Genomic DNA, 25,868 nt, shown 5'->3' with positions numbered 1-25,868 from the left:
TGCCCAATGATTCAGCCTCAGTTTACAGCCAGTCCTCTGTGGGGGAACAGAGAAACACAAGCTCTGCCTCCCAGCTCTGCTCTACCTTAGCATGGCTGCCACCACCACGCGCCCTCTTATATAAGGTACACCTGAGCGTGCGGTCAAATTTGTGCCTTCCAGGCACAGTTAAGAACCTAATACTCAACCTGGCCAATCAGGGTGAAGAAGTGTTTTTTCTTCTGCATTGTCACAGACATTTCCTTTAAGGCTACGTCATTATGATTTTATTTAGTTGCAAATTAGAAGCTGTTCCAACACAGTGATTCATTCGTGTGTGTATTTTTTGTTGCTGTCCAGAACAATGTGCAAACAGCTTTTTGTTTGCTAATTCATTAACCAAACTGTGCATGTAGTTATCGGTTCTATCCTGCCGCAAGAAAAATAGCTACCTCACCTGCCATATTTGCGAGCAAAAAAAAAAAAAAAAAATTGCATTTGTGTGCCGAGTTTATGTTAAGTGATGAGAAAATGCTGACAGTGGGTAAATCCATGGGAACAAGGGGAAAGGCCCTGGACCAGATGATAGAATATTTCCAGGGCCAGCAATAAAGTCTGACTGAGAAGAAAAAAACACTTAACTATAAACCAGGACCGTGATGGATTCCATGCTGGCAAGGAGCACTTAAGGTATGGGTGAGTGAGGCCTATGGGACAGCCGGACCATTGCAGAGCTTTAATATAACTTCCTTGGAAGAGGGCTGCGGATTGAAATCCCAGGTGGGAGACAGCTGTTTTGCCCTTGAGCAAGGTATTTCACCTCATTTGCTACTGATATTCAGCTGTATGACCGGGCAGCAAAATGTGCAGATGTTCAGTGTTGCCCCAGATACCGGAGTCTGTTTTGTAAAGGGAGGTAAATAATGTCGAGAATAACGTCGGCTCTTGGCTCTCAGCTGTCTGAACGCTGCTGAAGTCCACCCCATTCGCCTGCCTGACCCCCTCTATCCTCCTCACCCCTCTCTGCCACCCTTACAGGAAAAAGAACACCACACTGCCTACCTATAAACTTGTACAGTCTGGCTAACACACAAAGACACCCAAACCCGCGCACACATGCATGCACCCGTGTCCACACTCACACATACAGTATATACAGAACAATTCAGACACTCAGGTCTCTCACACACACACCCACTACTGTTAGTCTTTGACAGAACCCATATGAGCTGTCATTTCAAGTTCATTTATTTCTCTTTTTTGTAAATATGGAAATTCTTTTTTCTTCAATGTTAATGTCAATGTCAAAATTTAGAAGGAAGGAAGGAAGGAAGGAAAGAGTAAGAAAAATCTTACCAGAAGGTCTTTTCACATCAGTTACAGGTACAAAGTATATTCAGCCTCAGAACGCCCAAACTGATCTGTAACACTGAAGGGCTGACAAGCATAGAAATTCACAGCCCACTCAGCACACTCATTCAGTGCATGGCCAAAACCCCAAATTTTAAATAGAAGGGCCAATTTATTTTCAATAAACAATGGTAGTTTAAATGCTTTTTGCCCCCACCTTAGAGAACCGAGTGTAAATCACCTCCACACATAGGCCATCCCAGAGACCAAACAAACCACGCACAATTAACAAACACATATATTTCTCTTTATCCTTAGATTTGAGAATAATTTCAAAGCTAAACATTTCCCGGGCCTTCCACTCTAAGCTGACAAGTAACTGAGATCACTGTGATGGATTAGATAGCAGACCAAACTCCCAGCAAGCCTTGGGAAATGAACAGCTGAGACAGTGGTATGAGCTCCACTACCTAACAGAAGACATTTTGAAAAGAATACCGCACATCTATTTCTGTTTGAGAAAGAAAAAAAAACAGGTTCTTAGAGAAGATGTTTGTATACCATCAGCCGATAGTAAAAAAAAAAAAAAGTAAAGCACTGAGCAATCACTGTGCTCAGCAAACCATAACATGGTACATTTATCAAACAGGAAGGATGTCATCCAGCTGTACAAAAAGGTAGCAATACCATTGATTTCCCACATTTCAACGTCCCTGGTATCTGTTCGCATATGAGGACTACAGTCAGGGTTCTTTAACAATGCTGGATTAGGCCTTCATGAAGAAAGTAAGCATTCGGTGTCGCCACAGATTTTTTTTTTTGTACGGACCATATAGTCAGATCAGTGCATTCTCCATTGAAAACTGCCTCAGCCGCCATTGAAGATACAAGTGTTCTGATTGGCTGGCTTGTTATGGACATTCTTGATGGGGTGTTGTCTAAAACAGAACATCTAGGGTCGGCACAGGAAGATAAACAGCACAGGAACTACATGGCCGCTGGGGCTGGGCAGTCCCGAACAAACGTTAACAAGATAACTGATAAAACAAAACAAAAAAAAACCTGAACCAGACAAACCAATCTGCCCATCAGCATACTTTTTGGTCTTTTGGATTTAGCTGGACTGGTAACCAGTCAGCCGAAACAAGAAGAGATAAGAAGGGAACAGTGAGGGGAATATTCACAATATGCCTTTAATCTCTCAGGCGTGATTCACCCGTCACTGGGAAATGCCTAGGAGAAGGGTTTCACTGTTTCGGAGGGTGTGCTGCCGTGCGTGACTCAACCGGGAATAACACTGAAAAGGACACAGCCATTCCTCAGTCCTCTCCCATCACCAGGCTGGTTTCTGTACAGGATATGAGCGGCAGAGGTGAGGGGGAAAAATGTTTTTCTCAGCTCGGCCTTGCTGTGAAAAGGAACAGGTGCGGGGAGCGATGTGGCAAAGGGTTATGCCTCCCAGGTAAAGCCGGTCATTTGAAGACGGTCCCTGTTTTCTGTTTGTCACGGTCTCGCTTTGGAGCTCCCCTGCAAACACACCTGTGTCCCAGCAGCCCCGGGGTGCTGCGGACGGTCCCTTAGTCAGCGGGAGGTGTCCGAAGGGTTCAGCAGTCCCCCTCCCAGGCTCGGTGTTATTGAGGAAAGGGATGGTGGAGGGATGGAGTAAGTCCTGCACAACAAGGACAGCTGCATAACCAACACACTTGGAGGAAAGAGGCGACTTATTTACATGCCGTGGGTACGGTTGGGTAGGGTGCCGGCTGGGCAGGTCAGTGAGTCTCCCTAACGATGGAAGCACCTCAGGATAGGATATAATAAGTACATCACATTAAAACAGTAAGTATGTACCACGAGAGAGAGAGTGGGGGAGATGAATTGTCCATTTTCCTGCCATTAATTGAAGTCACGACAAATTCGAACTGTACTTCAGCGATGCACTTCGGACTCGCTGTAAAATGCTGGTTATGCCAATTTGCGGCACCTGGCCGTTCGACCTAGGTCAAAGATTCCAGGGAGTAACGCAAAGATAGAGAAAACAGGGCAATGGGGGCATGGGGGGTGAGGGTGGGGGTTGGGGGGGGCATGGACGGTCAGTGAAGTCTGAGCAGGATCAGGAGGACGGTCAGAAGGACGGCCACCCCCGGGAGGGGCTTGTCTGGGCCCCAGAGGCCCCTGGTCCCGCCCGGCACTGACTCCCCTCCCTCCGCGTCCGTGGCCAGACGAGGCGTCAGCAGCTGCTCGTGGAAGGTGAGGTCGTCCATGGCCGAGTTATCCGCCAGATCTGCAGCGGGGAAGAGGAGGTGAGAGACGTGAGACAAAGGAGAGGCAGAGACAGAGACAATGTACAGAGACAGATGGGAGAGAGAGAGATAAAAAAAAAAGACTTGAGGCCAAGGAAGAGAAAAGGATAGACAGAGCAACACAGTGGTAAGGACAGCTCATAACCAAAAGGTTATTGGTTCGATTCCCCACAGGGGCACTGCTGCTGTACCCTTGGGCAAGGTACTTAACCCACAATTGCCTCAGTAAATATTGAGCTGTGTAAATGGATAACACGTAAAAATTCTCTCAATAAGAGCTTCTGCTAAATGACAATAACGTTATGCAATGTAATGTAATGAATAGGACCAGGTAAGAAGAGCAAGAAAGGTGTTTAGAACGAACACCATCGCTCTCGCTCGCTCTGTACAGCACAACGCACACAGGTTATACCGCTATCATGAATCTGCCTAACTCACACAAGTACATATCTAAACACATGCAACCCGGGGTCAGCTGGAGGGAAGTGCAGTAATGTGCACACAGACACACAGCCTGCAGTCTCTGACACATAAAATCAACTCAGGGAGCAGAAACTGCTTTAAACTCAATCTTTCCACAGCAGCAGACAACCTCTGTGGTCAATCATGAGTGGAGAGAGAGTATGTGGACAGTGATGTGGAGGAGTGTGTGTGTGTGTATATGTGTGTCTGGGGGGGCAACACAATCTCCTATTCCAAATCCCGTGTGTCAAAACAGGGTGAGATAACGCAGAGCAACTCTCACCCCTTCGCTGGAACGGCATGCGGTGGGACCCTGAATCAACTCCAACCTTTGCCCCCGGCCAAACCCCATGCATCCCTGTGCCCTGCATCTGGCTTACATCAAGCCCCTTCTCATGCACGTCCACCTGCTTCTCTCTGCGCGTCTCTGCCGTTCGTCTCTCTCCTCCCCCCGGCTCTCTCGCCGGGCAGGACGCGGCGCTGTTCCTTTTCTTTGCGCACTCCGCACGCATGCGTCTGCCCATCTGTTTCTGAGTTCACGCTTGTGGTGTGCCATCCAGGAATAAGGACCCCGGCAATATTGAAATATGAAAAGCAAGGCGGGTTATGAGAAAGGCCCGTGAAATAACAGTAATCAAAGGGCACTATTGAAGCACGCCAGTTATGTGTGGATCTGTCCCCCCGTCGGGGCCAGCTGTACAGCATCGCTCTCTCTCAGACGCTCTGGGCCAGGCAGCATGGCATTGCTCACATACCTCCGCCTGCCTCACAGTCACAGATAAAACGCACAGCTATTCCAGCTACACAACAGCCACAACAATCACGCAACAGCCACAACAACTACGTAACAGCTGCAGCAACTACACAGCAGTTGCAACAACTGCACAACAGTGACAGCAATTACTCAAAAGTTGCTACAACTATATAACAGACACAACAAAACAACAGTTGCAACAACTGCACAACAGCCACAACAAGGACATTTGTTACATTTCTGGTGACACAACAACAGCAACGTTGATGCTGAGAAGTGACAGGAGCAACAACACTCATGATCAAATAATCACAGGGTTCTACGGTGCTTTTCTTAAGACACTTGGAGTTTGAAAACTTTTGCTTGTCAAGTTTCTTTCCCCTAATTTTTCCCTTACATGTAATTTTTTCCACTCAATTACATGTACATTTTTGTCATTTGCATGGAAAACACACAAATGTCGGTTGCCTTGCCACGACGTATGTCCAAAGCATTTACACTTGCAGAATACGATGGAGCAGGAGACCAATATTCCATAGGGTTGTCTTGTGAAAACTGGCATTTGACTGGATAATTGGGAAGTATTTTTACATCAACATGCTAAAAAAAAAACCTCAGCAAAGCATGTAGGAGAGAAAAATTTTCCTGAAACCCCACACCAGTTTGGGCCTCCATGAAGCAACAGGTCTGAGAACCCATTAGGTGCAGCAGCTGATGAGACGTGGAGGATTTCATATTTCAGTACCCAAACCAGCAAAAAAAAAAACGACTGACTAATACCTGCATAATCATGTTTCCACATGTAGGCCTCGGTAATCAGAGGATGCCTGGTACTAACACAGAGGAAGGAAATCAGTCATCCAGACTGAGGCTCTGAGATCAGCAGGCCGGATAAAGCAGCGATTGATTCTGGATCATGACTGCGATGCGATACTGAGACCGAACCTCAGCGCAGGGGGGACTTGTGAGGCCTTATCTCCAGGCATCCCTCCGTGCCCGAAAGCCCCGTTTCTGCCAGATGGAGATTAAAAGAGTGGAAAAGGGTAATAAACAACGATCCGATGCCGAAACCTCTGAGATTATTTATTTATTTATTTTTTGCATTTATGGAAAAGGTTGATCAAAGGCCAGAGGACAATCAACCATTTCTTCTTTTCCTTGCTGCACTGACAAGGCCAGGGCCTGACATTCTTTCGACCCTGAAAGGATGGTTTGTCCGCGAGACAGCAGTGTGCTGTACTCCTAAACCAACAAGGTGAAAGGTGCAATTCGATATGGCTTTTATATAAAATGTGGATGTGGAAAGGTGTGTACATATGAATGGCGAGGCTATGGCATGTGTGTGTGTATGCGGGCACTGTGTTATCTGTGTCTGTGGGAATGTGTGTGTGTGCAGGTGTGTGTGTGTGTGTGTGCAGGTGTGTGTGTGTGTGAGATTCGTGAAGCTCTGAGTAATTGACTGCACCGTGTAAGGGGGTGTGAATCAGACAGTAAAAATGCTTTTGCCTAAAACCAAATCTGAAATACATTGAGACAACGCATATGCAGGCAGTGTACAGTGTTGCCAAAAAGGCTCAGAGCATCTTATGCTTGTAAAATAGAGGCTTTGCAGTGATGGACTGAAAGAACAACTCAAGTGGGATTGAAGACCATGAAAACACAGATCATCTGCCACTAAGCTGAGACTGATAAAATCCTGTTGCAATTAGTGAGAAACACCTGAATGCAAAATAAATGCAGAGAGAAAGAGAATGAGAGAGAGAAAGACATAAAGACAAGAGGAGAGGAATGCACTTCAAAGGCCAGACAAGGAGTGGTAATGGTGATCTATAGATCGTGGACAAAGATAAGTTGATATATAGATGGATTGATGTTGTTTGGCCAAAAGTATTTACGCTACCTCTGGTGATGAATGTGACCAGCACTGGGGTTTCTGACACACAGTGGAGGGGGCCTTCCTATTCTCTCCCCTACCACCCCTCCAGTTATCAATTTTCCAAGTATCACTCCCCGAGGGGCACCGTTGTGCCGGTGTGCTCACTTTATCACTGTGTTTCCAGATCGAGTTACAACCCAGGTCAAAGGTCAATAGTTCACCCATTGATTGGTAATGGAAGACCAGGACTCGCCCCATACTGTGATTACTACCCAACGTGTCTCTCTCGCTCTTTCATACTCACACACAGACACAGACACAGACACACACACACACACACACACAGACACACACACAGGCTTGCACATTGTGTTGTTTTATTTTCATTTTAACAGCTGGTTGTCAGCAGAAGAATAGAGCCCAGACAGACGGCAGACTTTGGTCTGGAGAGGACTGTGGTATGTGCTTGTTTGTGGTTTCTGAAGGTCAGGCTGGACGGCTTTGTGAGTGTATCGTGTGGGCATGTGTATCGTTTCAGTTCAGGGCAACCCTGCTTCTGTGTGTCAATTTTACTCTCATTGAACGCTAAACCCTTGATTAGCATTGTAGAGTAAAAATCATCTGCATTTTCATTCTTTTTAACCTCCTCCATACACTTGCAAACACACAGAAGCACTGAAAAAATAATAAGAGCTCCTATCAAAATGATCAGTTTTTTAAAGAGCATATATAATGAATTACCTCAGGTTTGTGTTAACTGTTATGGACCAAAAAGGAGACTGAGCTGTCCAAAAAATAATAAAAATAGTGTGAAACACATGACAGCTCTCAAAGACATAGCACAGTCATGCATGCCGATTCGGCTCCTCCAACATACGCAAGCGTATACACAGTACATTTTGGGAAGAATCCAGACCCAAACACAGATGCTTTGTATGAGTCAGGGGAAATGCGACAGATTGCTGCATCATTGCTGGGAAATGATGGGGGCAGCCAAAGCATACATTAAATATGTTAGGTATATATGTTACATATGCAGAACAGCAGTGTGGCATTGTGGTAAGGAGCAGGGCTTGTATTTGAAAAGTTGCTGGTTTGACTCCCTGCTGGGGCACTGCTGTTACACCCTTGGACAAGGTATTTAACCCACGGTAATATCCAGCTGTTTAAATGGATAACATGAAAGTTGCTCTGGATAAGAGCAATGAAAATAATGTAATTTAATATACATATAATATATACTATAGAGAATGCAGTATGTGGTCTCTAAATATACCTTGTGTAACATAACAAAAAATCATCTCTTCACATTCAATTCTATGATTTTATGTTCTTTCCTGCTGAAGATTTATTCAGTATCTTTCAATATAACTATTCACTTTATATATATATATATATATATATGTGTGTGTGTGTGTGTGTGTGTTATTGTGTAACATTAGGGGTTTGTTGGACGAGTGCAGTCTTCTTTCTTACTGTATTCTCACATGGCACTTTGCTCATTAAGTTCACATGCTTTGGCAACAGTCAAATCATGCCGTTGTCTGCTGGTGAGTTGGACAGAGAGGGTGGTGATAAACATGAACTGGAATTTCGGAGGGGGAGAGAGAGGGCTCTGACAGCCCTCGGCCCTCTGGGGCTGGGTGTTGGCAGGCCCGGCGGAGCGGGGGAATCCGAGACTCCGCCAGTGCGCGGGACGTCCTGACCGCAGGAGCGAGCCGGGAGGCGGGGAGAACGTGCGGCCAAGACAAACGCGTCTCCCCGGGGGGGGGGGACAGCGCCGCAAACACAGCGCTGCACTGTGAGGGAACGCCGGCCGGCCCACCTCCGCAACACTCACTGTTATTCCACTGAAGGAAACCCTCTGACACTGGGGGCACGCGAGGGAGGGAGAGGGAGAGAGAGAGAGAGGAAGAGAGAGAAAGAGAGAGAGGGAGGGAGGGAGGGAGAGGAAGGAGAGAGAGGGAGAGAGGGAGAGAGAGGGAGTGAGAGAGAGGGAGAGGGAAGGAGAGGGAGGGAGGGAGAGAGGGAGAAGAAGGGAGGGAGAGAAAGAGAGAGGGAGAGTGAGAGAGAGTGAGAAAGAGAAAAGTAGGGAGAGAAAGGAACAGAGAGAGAGAGAAAGAAAGAGGGAGGAGTGAGAGGAAGGGAGGGAGGGAGAGAGAAAGGGAAAGAGAGAGGGTGAAAGAGAAAGGAAAAGGAAGGAAAAGAAAGGGCTAGGCTGGCAAGTCTGGGCAAAAAGGCATCAGTTAAAAGGTAAAGGATGTGTAATTCAGATACAGCACATTAGCGAAAAATGGCTCTATTTGTATCAGTCTCTAACTAATGTAGCAGCTTGTCAGCATTGATTATCATAATGAATATTGCTGCAGTCTTTAATAAGGGGCAGCTTCATCATCAGGCCTTTGCTTGGATTGGAGATCATCATCATGGTTTAAGGACTGAGAGGAGCTACATTAATACCAAAAATGACTGAAATCACTCCGTTCACATTTCTTTCTGAAATGTGTGTCCCACTTCCAAACATAATCTGATTTTCTAGTTTTTGAATGCCTGTGTGTATCGCTGAGCCACTATGTTTTAATGTTGTAAGAGCATCTGCTAAATGTTTAGTTGCTGGATAAGAGCATCTGCTAAATGAATGAAATGTAAATGTAATATAATGATAATCTCATGCATCTTGAGCCTGTCTGAGACAGAGAAGATAAAATTTGCGCTTCATTTGTCTGGTTCTCAGTGAGTCTATGTGTGCCCTTCGATTCCCGAAAACTATTACGTGATTGTTTATCTTTTTCCTAGGGGACCGGTTTCCAGTTTGGAGAAAATAAAGTATCTCACATTGTTTAATTCTCTGTGTTGATGTGGAGAATTTGTGCCAGGCTCCCTGCCTGTGTGTGTGTGCGTGTGTGTGTGTGTGTGCGTGTGTGTTCGCGCGCGCGTGTGTGTGCGCGCGTGTGAGTGTGTGTGTGCGCGTGTGCGTGCGTGTTTGTATGTGCATGCATGCGTCAGCCTCCCCACCTCCATGTATGAGGGTCAATTTTTCTTTGCGCCTGTGTGTTTCTCTCGGGCAAAACACAGTGTGTATGACCGTGTAACTTTATGTTAATTGATTCTTTTCCTCCATGCTGGCTGCCCGTGGCTATATCAGCTCCCAGCCTACATTCCTGACTGCACTTTCAATGGCTGCTTTGTGTGATTAATGCGAGTCAACACCTATTAATTATAATGGCCAGTGTGTGTGTGTGCTTGCGTGTGTCACTGGTGTCAGTGGTGGGATGACCGGCAGTGCTCCTCCTCACGTTGAGCACCCACAATTAGATTTCCCCCGAATGTATTTATAGTCTCCGACATCACAGGGAGCAAAGCTGGAGGACTCACAGAGAGGGGGGGGGGGGGGTATATTCTGAGACAAGATGAATTCCTCAGCAATTTGTCAGATGAAATCCAGTAATATAAAACTGGAGTGCCTTATGAGGATTAAAACCGGAACAAACAACAGTGACAAAGAAGTGATTCTGTGAGGGATAGGGATCCGGGCCAGGAGCATGCTGGGACAGGGTCACTGAGTTTAAAGATGAGAGTCATAATTCCTGAAGTTAACAGGGAGGTGGCGGACGGGGGGTTGACAGAGGTCAGGACCGCACCAGGGGCAGAAGCCCGGGAGAGACATGACGATGGAGGTGTTTGGGGGCAAACGTCCCCCTACCCCACCAGCTGATTCCATGCAAATGGGTTGAAGGCGTGGCCCCTGCGGTCTGGCAGGATCAGGCTGCTGACAGCACCAGGCCAGCTGTGATCCATCGCACTGGACCACAGCGCTCTTCTGATGTCTGGAGCAACTCTGGGGAACACATATGGAAGATCAGCTCTTCCATCTAAGAGCTACACTGTCTGGGCTGGAGATGTTCTGATAGGCAACATATTCTGAAATATGTCTGGAATTACCTGGAAAAAAACAGCTCTTCGAATCAGACCTTCGAACAGCCCTCGAGCAAATCCATTTTAGGGCACGCTCGCTATTGCATTGTGTTATACTATTTTGCTGTACTTGTGTATTGTTTGATATGTCAAATTACACTGTCTTACGGTCCAGGTGTAATGTTTTTTTAATCCTGCTCATAAATCCTGTAAGGTTTTCTTTTTATTGCACCCTGCTACAATTCCACCGCAAAGGGTGTTCACGGTATTTCAGCACTCGTAAAAATGTAACTGGCTGGTACTCACACAGTAAGTGTATGGCCATGTGTTGGTTATATGCCTCACTGCAGGCCAGTCTCACTGTGAACGGCACCGCAGGCAGAGAGCTGACGCCTCCCCCGAAGGGTCCCTCTCTTTCCTGCAGCTTGGCCCCTCTGCAAGGGTACCTCAGGGGGTGCTAACAAGGGGAGTTTATGTTTGGGTCCCCTTGATATAGCCAGCTCCCCCTCCCCCATCTAGCCCCAGTCCACACTAACCTTAGTGCTATTTGCACAGATGGTGGTGAGATTCATTACTTTTTAGGGGGGCGTGGGGTGGCAGGGAGAAAGGGTGGAAGGGGTGGTGATTTTTGGAGAAATTGTTGTTTATTAGGAACCCTGCGGTCGAATCCGTGCAGCCTTGGTAGCTTTGAGCCCTTTTTTCCCCCTCCTCTCGGTCTCTTTCTGTCTCTCTGATCAGGATTACTCACAGATGAGCTGCGGGTAACTGGTGTTCCTTCCGAGGCGAAAAATAAAACATCTGTCTGAGTTATACTTTCTTTATAACGGATTTAACGTACCACACAAAGAAATCAGCTTGCGGGAAAGTGGATCCAACCCAGCCAGGTTTTGCGCTGATAAACATCCACGTTTACCTGGCATGGAGTTATGTCCATATCCACGCCCTTCAATCCTTCTCTAAACTGCCTATGCTAAACACCCAGCATGCTCTGAACCCAGAGACAGTTATCTGACCTCTACAGATGCACACCTGGTCAGCAACAGGGCTAACACAGTACCAGTATACACATAAACATTTACAGTCATCAAACAAAAGTGAACAAGGAATATTTTTCCAAAATCTTACAGTATGTTGACTGAAACAATGTTATGACTTAAAAAAGAACTGGCAGTTGTTTGCAGTTGGATTCAAGCAGCCGTATGGACAGGTATGCCAACCCCCCCACCAACCCTGCACTCAATACACAAGGCCTCCCAACTCCCACGCACCTGTGAAGGGGTACTCTCCCATCTGCACCCTCGCTGTTTTTCAGATCCCGCCACATGGATACCTGCCAACATGCCTCGCCCTGCATGCTCTAAACCCCAGACATAGCTGTTCACTTCACTCCATATACACAACACATACTGTAGCTCTTCATTAACACACAGCACATAGCTGTTCCATAAACTCTACACACACAGCACATAGCTGTTCTGCATCTTGCATGGAGAAGCACTGTGTCATTGCTCCTTAACCTCACACTCATGTTGGGGGCTTTGATGTTTGGTCGGAACAGTAACCCCCCCCCCATTGCAGCTCCTCCAAGCTCCTCACCTTTGGGAAGGGACCGGGGAAACGGAGATCACACACGGAGCCTGGAACTCATCAGAGGCCCGGGTTCGAGTTCTGGAGTGCGGAAGGGCTCGGTTCTAAGTGCGAGCGGGGTCGGGGGCACCGGAGGGCCGAGTGTATGCGGCCACACGTCTCTTTCTCCGTCCCTCTCCCTCGTTCCCTCCCCCCCGCCCCCTCTCGCCCTCCTTCACTGTCAGTCCCTCTGAGTCCTGGGTAAACATGCTGCAGCCATGTCAGTCTGGCCCTGCCCCATTAACTCTCTGCATGGTTCACATTACAGGCATATTTCCACTTTGCATTGGGCTAACCTCCGTCGCTGATTTAAAAAAAAAAAAAAAAAAGCAGTGACCTCACGTCTGTGGTGCTCTGGAAAATAACAAGTATGCAAAATGTAGAACAGAGTGCTCTTACGAAACCTCCCACGGGATAGGTCAAGTTATTGTAGAAATTAACCAATGTGCTACTGGCTCCTATAGTGAACCGGACTATCCCAATGGGCATTTTGTAAGTGGGCCTAAGGGTAATGGGGCTGTGTGGTAGTGTGACTGTTGCTTTGAGTGAGATGCTCTACCTCAGCAATCCACGAACAAACAGAAGTTAGAGGTTACAGAATGTCTGAGATATCAAAGTATAAACATTAAAAGATCCATAAGGATAAGGGAGTCTGGTCAGATTATGAGTACAGTTATAATGTCATGTGACCTGCTCAGTGTGGAAGCCTGAGTACACACACACACACACACACACACACACACACACACGCACTCTCTCTCTTTCAAAGAAACACAGAGAATATGCACTCACTAACATGAACACACGCACAATAATGCACACAGACACACATATTCACACACACGCACATGTGCATACAAACACACACGGCACAAACAGGCACACAGATGCACGCGCACACACACACACACACACACACAAGCCCGTGTAATGTGCATGCTACGTGCTCTCTCCCTGCCCTTGTGCTATCAGTGCTCAGCACAGGCAAACAGACACAGGCCTTGACCCTTGTCTTTCACTGGGAGGTGCATTTCTGGGATGTGTATTGCAGAATTTAGTCTGGAGCAGACTGGGGATTGCTGAACAGCACCATAAATGGGAAATGAGTTAGTGTATCATGGCAGCTGGTGAAATATCACGTACAGTATTTATTTTTAAAACACAAGTTCCCCTTTTAGATTCCCTAAGGACAGCTACAGAAACTACACCTAGCATCGATGTTCTGGTTTAATGTTCACTCAGTACAATAGTAATGTGACAGGACGCAATACTAAATTACAAATAATTCACTGAGTAAAACTGAGCTGCGTTATGTTGTTTTTTTTTTTTTTTGAAAACTGTGGATTGAATTAAAAGTTTTTTTTCACAAACACTGAACTATCAACGAAAACAATTAATTATTACTGACTGATAAGCAAGAAGGGATAACAGGAATGCCAATCAAAAACATCCCGTGCGTTCAGTGTTCCCACATTATGGTAATCTCACTCAGCTCAGCTTTATTCTTGGACAAAATGAATTGTAAGAAAAATGCCGGGATGTAACGCACAACAAAATAAAGCAATAAGCTGGCAGTACCGAGGAAGTCCTCTGTCTCTCTGTAAAATATACCTCCAGTTTGCAACCAGACTGCCAGAGAGGGCTCCCGAAAAGAGTGCTTCAGTGTGGGTGCCAGGCCCCACAGAGCAGCACCCAGGAGTCCTGCGCCTGTCTACACAGACTTTCTGCATGGGACAGACAGAACCGCACAGCCCCTGTCCTGGAAAAGCTCCCACGGGCTGCCATGCTGGTAGGAGGTGGTGGTGGGGGGAGTTCTGGAATCTCGGTTTAGAATGAGCTATGGGCGACCAATCATTCCTGATCATCCAGAGCATCCACATTGACAGCAGGGGTCTGGGTCTCACATGTGTCCTGTCTGCACCTTGTTTCCAAGGGGCTTCGCTGTAGTGGCTGGGGGATTGTGGGATTGGGGGGGGGTGTGGAATGAGGGGGAGCCGTGCTTGTGTTCTGGTAAACGTTCCCTGCTGGCTTTGTGAAACCAGATATGTCATCCATCAGGTACGCAGCAGGGACAGGCCATCCATTAGTGAATCTGCTGGCCAATGAAGGCCACCACGGAGTCCGGCACTCCTGCCATTCACACAGACTGATTGAGAGGACTGAGATGTCAGTGGTCCATTAGGGGCATATTGGCTATCACTGACTACCGCCAAACGTCACCAAAACAGATATTTTGGACACACACACATGCTTCCGCATTGGTACAAGCACTCGCGCGCACACACGCACACACACACACACACACACACACACACACACACACACACACACACACACACACACACATACACACACACACACACAATTACTAAAAGGCCAAAACTAACTGTAAGGCACGCAAATAGTAATCCTACTATGTGAAAATACAGATATCGACCCTAGAAACGATACCAACACACCCCAGTAAATACATCAACACACACTTGCATGCACACTCATACACACATACACCCATGCACATACACCCATGCACAGACACACACAGACATATACACACACACAAAGAGGAGAGAGACAACAGTCTGGGACACACCCTGTCAAGCAGATTCCATAACTGGCAAATTACATCACCGAGAGTCAGAAACATATGAAAGAGCAAGAAAGGTGAAACCCGTCACCTTTACCCAGAGAGCTCCACCGTACACACCCACTCACTGTGAGCACTCTGGGAAACCCAGCCACGCCAAACGTCCGCGCACTCGGAATCAAAGGACGGGGCTACAATACACAGGAAATGTCATGCGAATCCACTGATCGGATATTCCTACCAGTTCAAACGCACCATTCGTTGTTTGCCGTAGAGAGCCAAGGGGCGATTGCGACGGGGGTCGTGGAGGTTCTGAAGCCTCCCCGAGCACATCTCACGGTCCAGCCCAGCGGATGTGCTGAACCTGTCAGATTCCTGCACTGACCCAGGACCCCCCAGCCCCGCTCTCTCCCAGCGAACCCCGATCCGCCACAACAAGGACAGCAGGACCCCGCCCACCCACCTGTTTGCTCAGCTGTGCCGGCTTTGTGTCCGAATATCGAACCCCCCCACCCTCCACCCCTGCTCCCTGTACTTCTATTGTTTTTCTTCTCCTGTGTTTGGTTTCTTTTCACTTTCAAGTTTGTTGCTTCTTCTGGGTTTTTGGTTTTTCCTTTTCGAAGTGTAAATCTTTCTTTTCGTTACGAGGGGCTCGCTGACAGCGAGGAGGGGAGCGAGTGGCTGCCTCCGGGCGAAGGCCATCACCCGAAATCCTCACCCCGGCCCCTCAGCTCCAGCGTTTCCCAGCCCAGCTGCTGAGCTCCCCCCGAGGCGCACCTGGGTAGTGCCGTGAACAGGGCTGGAAAAATTACCTCCAGAAAACTCCGTCTCGGGAGTGTTAGTCAGACACCGTGACACGGTGACCCCCACTGGTGTCAAAATACAGACAATTGCTGAATTGCAATGCAATTCCCAAATTATCAAGGAGAGAAGAAACCCGAGCCCCTTTCAATCACCCTGTTTTTAAGAGCTCTTAAAATGTAGTACAGGAATGATACTGCTACATGTAATTCAAATGCTTCCAGTTTTACGTATCACCTAATTTGTGCAGTTTCTTTGAGTATATATGTTGCTATGTTGCTTTCAGGAAGAGCGAATTATGGCGAGAACTGAAATCTTGGAGAAAAGTGGTCGTCCTTATGATGTTCATTAGTGTCCAGGCATAACTTCGGCCAAAAAGGGTTGAATTACAATTGAGACAACCCTCTCTTCACACAAATGGTAATTGCAATGAGCACATTATTGTGATGTGCTAAGATTACATATAACCCTTGCCCTTGTCCATCCACATGAGGAGCCAGAATAACAGGTAAAATTACCGAAATCATGATTTCTGTTCAAATGTCCTTCGTGGAGCTGATGCATGGAACGGCCTTAAAGCATCAAAACCAAAACACTTTGGCACTGCGGCATCAGGCTGTCCCAGAACTACATTACCCATATGCCTGAAAGACAGGAAGTACACAGCTGACACAGGAAGCAGGAAGGTCACTGACCTGCAAAAATGCGCAGGCGTTTGCGACGCGGGGGCGGCCCCAGCCCCGAGACCTCACTGCACTCGTCTTCATCATCGCAGTCGCCGCTGACCAGGCCCTCTTCCTCCTCGTCATCACGCCCGCCTCTTCCTCTCTCCGCACCCCCCGCCCCTGGCCGCGCCCGCCAGCGCCTCTCGGGCACAGTCACCAGCCGCAGGAGCTGTAAGAAAGGAGGCCGGTTATGACATCATCAGTATCTGCGGTTAACATTATTACCACCATTTATCCAACATATCAGCACCCTTATCATTGTAACCACGGCCCTTGGACGTGATTAATAGAACTATTACCATGAGCAAATCTGCAGAACAGGGCAGGGAAAACAATGAACCATTCACCACAATTGAGCCTTGCACTAAAAAGCTAGAAGCCTTTTTTTTAATTCTCAATAGGATCCTCCACAGAAACCCATCTTATTTTCAAACAGCAGCGCTGGTCTGTGTCCTGTTACTCAGACCAGATTTAGGTTTATTTCTCTAAGAGCAGTATGTTTGCAGTGTTTAATGAAGGTCTGAGCAGGGCTCATAACCAAAAGGCTGCTGGTTCAGTCCCCCTCTGTGGCACTGCTGTTGTTCCTTTAGGCAAGGTACTTGACCCAGAATTGCTTCAGTAAACATCTAGCCGTACAAATGGATAACATGTAAAACTGTGACCCATGTAAGTCGCTCTGGGTAAGATCATCTGCTAAATGACAAAAACGTAACGCAGTATAATGACTGGAAAGCAGCCCTGCCACGCACTGAACATGTGTAATTTTCTGGCTCTAACAAACTCCTCCTGGTTATTAGGCTTTGAGTGGCTGTGCTGTCAGCAGCGCACGCTATGTCCTTGAGCAACGGTCTGTGAGTGACAGGGACAAACTACAGTGCTGTAGCACCAAGGCACACATACCCTCAACTGACCTATAATTCAGAGTCCTGCTGCGTTTACAAGTGCATTTTCTTCAGACAGATGAAAAGAATCTCACAAAAAAAGGATATTCAATCAGATGCTGCAATGAATAGGAAATAGTTATGGATCAAGTGGAGTTTGTTTTGTAATAAGGGAATAACCGCAGCAACACCCAGAAGCCAAAGTTTCAGAGAGCTTCCAGACCGGTCTGACGTGGAGGAACTGAATACGCCCCGGAGTTTATATGTTACCTAGTACAATTGGGGCCAGTACTGGATTTAAATGACATTATTCAGCCCAGTCCAATTCAAATGTGCTCTGAGTGTGGAACTGAGAGCTGTTTTGGAATCACCAGGTTGGAATCCTCAGAACAGGAACGGAATTGAATCTGACACTGTGACGAAAACTCTCCATTCTGGTGCCGTGACGCCTATTCTTGCTCATGTCCATAAGGCATTCTGGAACACACTTTCCCTATCACTGAGCAGATATACCTGACAACTGTGTGTTGCGGTTGGCTGTACTGTACCATACCGGGTTGAGGTGTACTTAACATCTGAGAACAACTCGCCACCATGCCACCACTCCGCCTCAAGTATTTTCGTGCAAAGCCTGCGTGAAAACAAACTGGAATGAAAAATTGCCCTGGCAAGCCGACATGTCTGCCAAGTGGCATGTTTCTCAAAGCCCCTGGTCCTTTCTCCTCTCATCTTTTCATTCAGCTTCCCTTTCATCCCCTTTTTTCTTGATTTCCTTCCTCCGCGCGTGTGCATGTATGCGCTTTCTGTGGTTGCTGTTGCTGTCGTTTGGTTGTTTGTCAAAAGAGAGAAAATTGAGCTCAGATGGGCCTTCCTTTGTCCGGCTGCACTACGAAGTGGAAACCGCCGTAAAATGAAATTGAATCTGGAATTAACATTGCTGCCCAGATTTAAAAACTCAATCAAAAGCATGCTGATAAACATTCAGTCTGACATTACTCAAAAGATAAACACTGCTCTTATCGTCACTTCCCCAATACACACACTGACCACCATATGATTTATTAGTAACATCTTTGTAAGCTTTCAGAGAAGTAGACCAACATGCACCATGTTACCTAAGCAAGCCTAGATTCATGTCTCAACACTATGGACATATTACTGAGGTCTGGAAACATTTTCAAAAGGATGTTTATGTATGCCTGGTCATGGAAAAACAACATAAAAAAGGCATTCCAACACTATGCATCAAAATATGACCATGAACACTTTGAAACAAAGGAGAGCCAGATGGCCAATCAAATCCATGAGGAAAACGTGTTTCAAATAGTGCCATCTGGTGGCTGAACACAGTCTATATAGTATTTCACTCACAAAAAACAGCTCTTTTTCAGGTAACTAAATGAGAAACATGCCATATTTACTGACTTCAATTACTGAGCTGTGGCTTTGCTTCATTTCAGCTTCCTTGTGTGAGACAGAAATAAAGATTGGCACGCGTGTGGAGGGAGTGTAAGTGGGTCAGTGCTGGTGTCCGCATCGCTTCCTAATCTCGGATGTGGGATTCAGGGAGATGCCGGCTGGAGATGCTGCCCACAAACAAACTGGATTTTGAAAGTAAGCGGCAATAAAGACGGAGTGGCTGAGGTAATTTATTCAAGGGCTTTTTTTTTTTCAACAAATTTAATTTTAAATCCCTGATAGACGTACTGGTTCTCTCATTTTGAACCCGTTTCCGCAGTGCGTCGGTCAGAAAAGAGCTTTTACTCAGCTCAGCCACCTGCTCTCAGTAAAGTACAGACACCCGGCGCTCGGCCTGAGCACTCCCACTCATGTTATTTCCACCGCCATGCACCCGCAGAAATGTTTGCACTGAAAGTGACACCGCTGTCAAAGCACAGAAGCCCACACCAAGAAAGAACCGCCGAAGGGGTAAAAATAAAAAAAAACAGTTACGCTGTCCGAGAGCCATACGGCCATTAGACGCAAAGCAGGAAGGAAACAAACACATGAAATGTTTTGAGGAATGAAAGAGCATTAAAAAGCAACACTCGCTTGCTCTGCTGCCAAACCATTAGGTGAAAATAGACTTTTATGGTCCTGGGGGGGGGGGGGGGGGGGGGGCAGACTAGACACTGGTGTCTAATGCAGGGCACTGTGCCAGCAAATCACAGCCACCTCCTCCTCAGGGGCAGAGCGGCCAGTCACAAACGGGAAAACCAAAGTCAAAAACAACACACAAAACCCTGACATGCGCCGGGTCTCTCCCTGTAGGCCAGCCCAGACAGAGACAGTGCAACCGCAGATCTGTCACAACCTCCCACGCCACCACGAACTCTGCACAGGGTCAGCGCAAGCAAGCAGCGCTGTGGTGCTCAAGTGAATAGTATGGTTGCGCGCAGTATTCTGAAGTATACGATGGGAAAGAATACGACTACATAAAGTAGAATCACAGATATTTGCCCACATAGCCAGCTCGCTGTGTTTCACGTTGAAAGTTTTGCCTCTTCCGCTGTCGAAACCGTAAGTGTTCTGATTTGCTGGCCCGTTATCGATATTCTCGAAGGGGTGTGGTCTAAAACTGAACATCCATTGCTAGCATGACAACACAAACAGCAGAAGAGCATTCTGTTAGCATTGGAGCTGTCCAGACAAGGAAATACAGAGAATGGAAGTGAGGCTGAAGTTGCATATATGGTCATAATATAGAATATCTGTGGTGGAACACTACATTGTGATGTCACATACAGGGTCTCATAGGAATACACTGGTGCACCTAAGGTAGGTAGCCTGCATTAATGAAACTATGCAGCATGTTGTAGTCAGAATTTTCCACCTGGGATCTGAATCATAGACCTAAATGTCCACTCTGCCATTTGTGGAAAACAATGGAGAATGAAGGAGGACAATGGAGTACTGTGGGGCAGGGTGAAGTCCAGTGGAGTACAGAGGAGTATGGTTGAGTACACTAGAACAGAGTGTAGAGCAGGGCAGGTTTTCAATGCATTTTGCTCAAGCCTCCTTCTGTGAGGAGCTGAGGCAAGCAGTAAGTGTAAGCAGTAAGTGGAGGTGAGCAAAGCCAGAGGAGAGGATGTTTTTCTGCCTTTCAGCACGACTCAATTAGAATCTGACCCCAGCACTGAGTGCTCCTACCCCCCAGGAACAGGGTGCATGTCTGGGCATGGGGAACACTACTACTTCCCGGCTTCCTGGGCCCTCTAGGCTGGATCTTGAGTTTGCGGAGTTGTGGAGCTGTGATCACAGCCCGCCATAGCTGCACTGTGGCATTGATAATTCCATTTGCCACACTTGTCTGGACTTCATATTGCACAAAATGTTCTCTGCGTTTCTCAAACATATTTTTGTGAAAGTTCACGGCCCAAACATCCCCATCGTCAGACTGGCGTTTCAATAAAAACAGAGCTTAAATCAAGTCATCCGCGCTTTCAGACCGAAGATAAAGGATTTCATGCTTTGTGAATCATTTTTTTTAAATGAAACTTCCCATGTTACACAAACCCATGCTGTCACAACCCAGATACAGTCCTGACTTCTCTGTGAAGTACAACATGACAACTTCAGCACAGGTTTCTAGTAAGTGTGTTTGTGTTTTTGGGGGGTGTGGGGTTAGGTATTGGAGGATCAATGAAAAATCTCTCTCACTTACACGCACACATACACACAAAAGCAGCTTTGAGAACAGCTGTATGATGATGATGATGACGATGATGATGATGATGATGGTGATGGTGGTGGGAGGGAGGGGGGGGCAGTTATGATATACCTGAGCAGGGCAGAGAAAATTGAGCTGTATTTTCACCGACTGACTCATGGAAACCTCTGCAGCAGGCCAACGGGCTGCCAGGCCTCAGAGCAACCCAGTTTGCACTCTGCTGGGCATTACTCAGCATTTATCGAAAACAAAGTGTGTGCGTGCATGTGTGTGTATATTTGCAGTCTCTGTGCATAAAAGTTCCTATCTTCCTCCGTCTCCCTCTCTCTCTCTCTCTCATTCTGCCTCTCTCTGTCTGCAGTGGCATCAGTCACGCGAGGGTACGTGTGTCCCAGACAGCTGACAGACAGATTAATTTCCTACATTTAATTCCTGTGGAGGGGGGGGGGGGGGTGTAAGAAAACAGCCAGGAGACTCCAGAACATGCAAAAGGTAGGGTGTGTGCATGTCCGCTTTAAACAAACACAGCCTTTCCAGGCTGAACTTATTTTAACTGGAACCTTGTACGTTTCCTTCTGCCGCTGTGCAGTTTTCTCACTTTCAGAGAACTCTGGAAAACACGGATGTTTTTGCGAACTTTCAACTGAAAAATCAAGAGATTTCCCGAACAACCCAAGAATACTGTGCTAAATGAAAGTTCTGAGCAATCACATTGAATCGTTTAGAATGTACTATGTATGTGCATGTTTACAGGGATAATCTGGCTGTGGGAAAAAAAATATGTCTCCGGTCTGATTGCCATTCACTACCTTTTATAATCGCATCAAAACCTCAGGATGTTTTCTGTGAAAGCGGCTGATTGTTGTGCTGAGTCTACAGCTAAAAATTCCCCTGTTCCTGATGTAACCGCTGGCCCTGAAATCAGATTAGAGGCACAGACAAGACCTGCTTGTCTGCTGCTCCTCCTGGCTGACACGTTATTGAGGATGCTTCCCAGAATCTTGCTCTGGGTCTGACTCGGTGTGAGGCAGATCGCTGACATCACTGAGCCGTCACTGCTGTCTCACGATTTGCACCCGCCGTGCCGGGTTCGAGCAGACGGCCTGCGTTCCGACCAGCCGCATCTGGCCCTCTGACTCAGTTAACCACGGGCACAGCTGAAGCCAAGGCAGCAAACAGACAGGGGGGCGCTAATTCTCACGGCTCCGCACGTGTGAATCCCCCCGCGGCACTGCTAGCCGGGCGCAAGAAAAAAAGGAAAAGAAAATAAGAAAAAGGTCACGCGACCCTCGCAGGAAGACACGCTGATGACCCAGGAGAGACAGGAAACAGGAAGTGTGACCCCTGACCTCCTGTGGGGCTCCTGTTTCACTCCCGCATGACTGAATGAAGACTAATAGGCTCCAGTGCGAACACGGCAGGCCCCCCCTGCCCCCCCCCATGCCCCCTCCGACCCCACCCCCCCGGTGCTTGCTGGGAAAGACCAGCATGAGAAAAACTAACCTTAGCCAAAACTTCACTGAGTCAAGGGAAAGGGATGGAGTAGATTTACACTGCACCGCTGACAAAACAATCTCACGGAGTACAGCAAACTATGCAACTTCTCCTCTCTGATTTTGCTGATATCAAGAGCTGATGTCACCTTAGTTTCCCCATATCCCATGATTTAATCAGCTTATCCCTTTAATTTCCCTGACTTCTTCCAATAATTCTCACAGCTGTGGAGAACTCAGACACAAAACAAGCCCATAATTTGCCCTGTCCCTTCCTGTAACCACTGCTGTCTATGGTGCATCTCTCCAGACCTGGCTGTGGGGTTTTCGCTCGATGGCCATGTGGTAATTCCACCCAATGAGGGGGTGGGGATGTGGGAGAGGCAGAGACCCTGATTCTGGCATCTGGCCTGAGGAATTGGGCAAAGGGTTGGGGGTGGAGGGTGGGGTGGTGGGGTGAATCATTAGTAGCAAGAATAATTGGAAGGAAGAGGGTTCTCACATGCTCCATCTGACCTCCTGACCGGAGAGAGAGAGAGACAGACAGAAACAGGGATAGGCAGACCAAGAGAGAAGGAGAGCGAGAGCGAGAGAGAGGAGGGAAAAAAATTGAAAATTGAAGAGACTGGGGTATTGGCCCATCCCAGCTCAGAGAACCAGAGGTACAGGCACATACTGGGAAATGAAAACAAAAAAAAACCCGGTGGGAAAGGACAGAGAGGGGGGGATAAAGTGATGGCTGATGGTGAACTCCAGCCCAGATGTTCCTCACCGTCCAAGCCTGCGATGAGGAGCGTTGTAGCCCAACCCACCACCTGCACCTCCCGGGGTCACCAAGGTGCCTTGTATGAGGGGTGTAACACTTCGTTTAAAGAACTCCTATGGTTACCCCTTACAAAACAGAGCTAGAATAACACTCGGCAGCAAGCTCCCTGCTGCCAGGGGCCAAAAAGGCCTGGGATCCAGAGGAGCTGAGGGAGGAACAGCAGAGCGGACAGCATTAAACACCTCAGGAAAACACCTGGATAAAGCAAGGGCCAGAAACTGAGCAGAAGTGCTCGATTACACAGCCACATGGACCAATCAGGACCAAAAGTGGACGTGAACGAGCAGGCATTCTGTTGACTGAACAACAGCGGTGCTGACTTTCATTAACTTTAGTCGTGTGTGTGTGTGGTGGAGAGTCAGGTATAGATCAGTGTGCAAGACGTCTAGTTTATTGGGTAATTAGTTTCCGGAGACAACTTTCGGTAAGAGAGCCAGCCACACTGTGTAACCCTCCCTCACCACCACCATCCACAGCACAGCCCGCTTGCTCCCCCCGCCCCCCCCTTCTGTCTGAGTGCATGTAAAGAGTTACTGAGCCCAGGTGATTCACACCAACAGCTGCAGACAGGCTCCGATCCAGCAGGAGCTCACCTGAGTAACGACCCCTTGTGTTTCAATCCTCAGCTGTAGCAAAATGGCTACCAGCATCTCCAGCACTTCAGGGCAGCTCCCCCTCTGTGCATGTGCAGTAAGGGAGAGCTTCCCTGCTGGTGCATTGGTGTTGGGGGGGGGGGGGGTCCCTGAGGGTCCACATCCTACCATTGGGAACCGGCGATGCAGCGTTGCATTGTGGGATATTGACTACAAAGCACAAGAAGCCCCGGGCTGAACCATCTTTCCCGACTTCTGATGATGTAACTAGATGTAAGAGAATTCTGAGGTGTTGCTGCTGTGGTGGGAGGAAGCAGATATGTTTCAGAGGAACTCTGTGTTCCCCACATGTAGGTCGCTTAAAGACGCCAAAGATGCTCAGATGTTCGCGAATGCTGAATCTTTTGTTGTAGCAAAACGTCTCTTTATAAAGCGTGAGCATGTGCTGGGTCTAAAAGTATGTGTTAGTGTGTGCCAGTGGCATAGTTAGGTCCAATCATTCTGAGCTATAGCCCCGAATATTTTAAGCCTAGCCTTGAAATATTTTCACCCTGAAAAAGGAGGTTTTTATAGCAAAACAACAGACAGACTGTGTTACAGAGAGGAACTTGACTTGCAGCATCCGAAGGTGTGATAATATATATATATATATTTTTTATATTACATGTAAGGTATGAAATGACAGCAACAGAGCAAACATAAATCAAACAAACAACAATAACCACATCAAAAGTAAAAAAAAAAAATTAAGAAACATCTAAGACAAAACAGGAGTATTACAAAAGGGCAAAACAGACAAAATTACTCAACCCTCTAGCCACCCCTGACTCTTCCTCCCTCCCTGATAATATTTATTTATTATAAAGGTAGATATAATCTCCCCAAACTACCAATTACAATCTCCCTTCAAAAAAAAAGACAAGCCCCAGGCAAACTTGACTTAGCCCCGGATCTTTTCACTAGCTAGAAACGTCCCTGGTGTGTGCTGTGTTTGAATGTGTATGTTGAGTGTGTTCAAGTGTACTGTGTTTGAATGTGTATGCTGAGAGTACTGCAGTGTTACAGTGTGCTGTGTTTGAGTGTGAGTGTGTACTGAGTGTGTCGAAGTGTGTGAGTGTGGAGAGCAGGCAGTCTAAGTGCCAGGGCCGGCTGCAGGCTGGAGGAAGTGCGACTGCGTGCTGGAATGTGTGGCGTTGGGGATCTGGTTAATTTTCCACCCCGAATTCCTGTCCTACCTGCAGGACTTTCCCAGGTCCTGGCTTTAATTAGGGTGGGAAGCTGGGGAGGGGAGGGGGTGAGGGGGTGGGGGGGAGCACAGGGGCTGGAGTCTGTCACACACAACTCAGCACAGCCTGAGAGGGAGGAGGCGGGGGCTCAGGGGGAAGGCTGAGGGATGTTGACTTTCTCCTAACCCACCATCCACATACACAGCACACAGGCCAGGCTGTGCGGCCTCCACCCGAAAAATGTTCCACAGGTATATGGCCGTGTGGACAGAGAGCAGCAAGGGAAGGGAATTTTCCAATGGACAAGACCGTTAAGTCACTCAGGTAAAACAAAAATCCTCCACATCCTATCACATTGCAGCTGATTTGAGCCACCCAGAATGAGCAGCTCCATAAACAGAACAGATATTGGATCAATGGGAAGCCATCACTGTGTACACAACAAAAGTTAATCACAGTTTTCCTAGCAGTTAAACCCTTCCCACTCTTAATTTTGACAAAACATGAATCTGACAATGTAAGAGTTTAGATGTCTGTGGAAAAAAAGCAGACACGTTACCAGAAGAATGTGCAATATTAAAAAGTTTTCAATGTCTGTGAAAAAAGCAGACACGTTACCAGAAGAATGTGCAATATTCAAAAGTTTTAAGCTCTGAAAGTATGCCTCTCTTTCTTGTTCTCTCCCTCTGTCTCCCTTGCCTCTGAGGTATTTATGACTGAGGAAAAAATACAATGCTTTTGAAACGGCCAAGCTTCACAGATGCCTATGTTTTTATAAGCTTATCTGTGTTGCACCTGTTTGGA

The 25,868-nt window shown here is 47.3% G+C and overlaps 1 protein-coding gene across 1 annotated transcript in view; it reads right to left on the bottom strand.

Moving 5' to 3' along the window:
* Nucleotides 1–3,399: 3,399 nt before the first annotated feature.
* The window catches only part of gpc3 (glypican 3), an 88,346-nt gene continuing 65,877 nt past the window's right edge, over nt 3,400–25,868 (bottom strand). Inside the window, exons 7-8 of the mRNA XM_036549149.1 lie at nt 16,346–16,544; nt 3,400–3,610 (exon numbers count right to left, since the gene is read on the bottom strand). Coding sequence (XP_036405042.1) covers nt 3,420–3,610; nt 16,346–16,544 — 390 coding nt within the window. The 3' untranslated portion in view covers nt 3,400–3,419. The remainder of the gene's footprint in view (nt 3,611–16,345; nt 16,545–25,868) is intronic.

Source organism: Megalops cyprinoides, chromosome 16, assembly GCF_013368585.1.
Source record: "Megalops cyprinoides isolate fMegCyp1 chromosome 16, fMegCyp1.pri, whole genome shotgun sequence".
Classification (NCBI taxonomy): Eukaryota; Metazoa; Chordata; class Actinopteri; order Elopiformes; family Megalopidae; genus Megalops; species Megalops cyprinoides.
The sequence above is the reverse complement of the archived record's forward strand: the minus strand, read 5'-3'. Positions and strand labels throughout refer to the sequence as shown.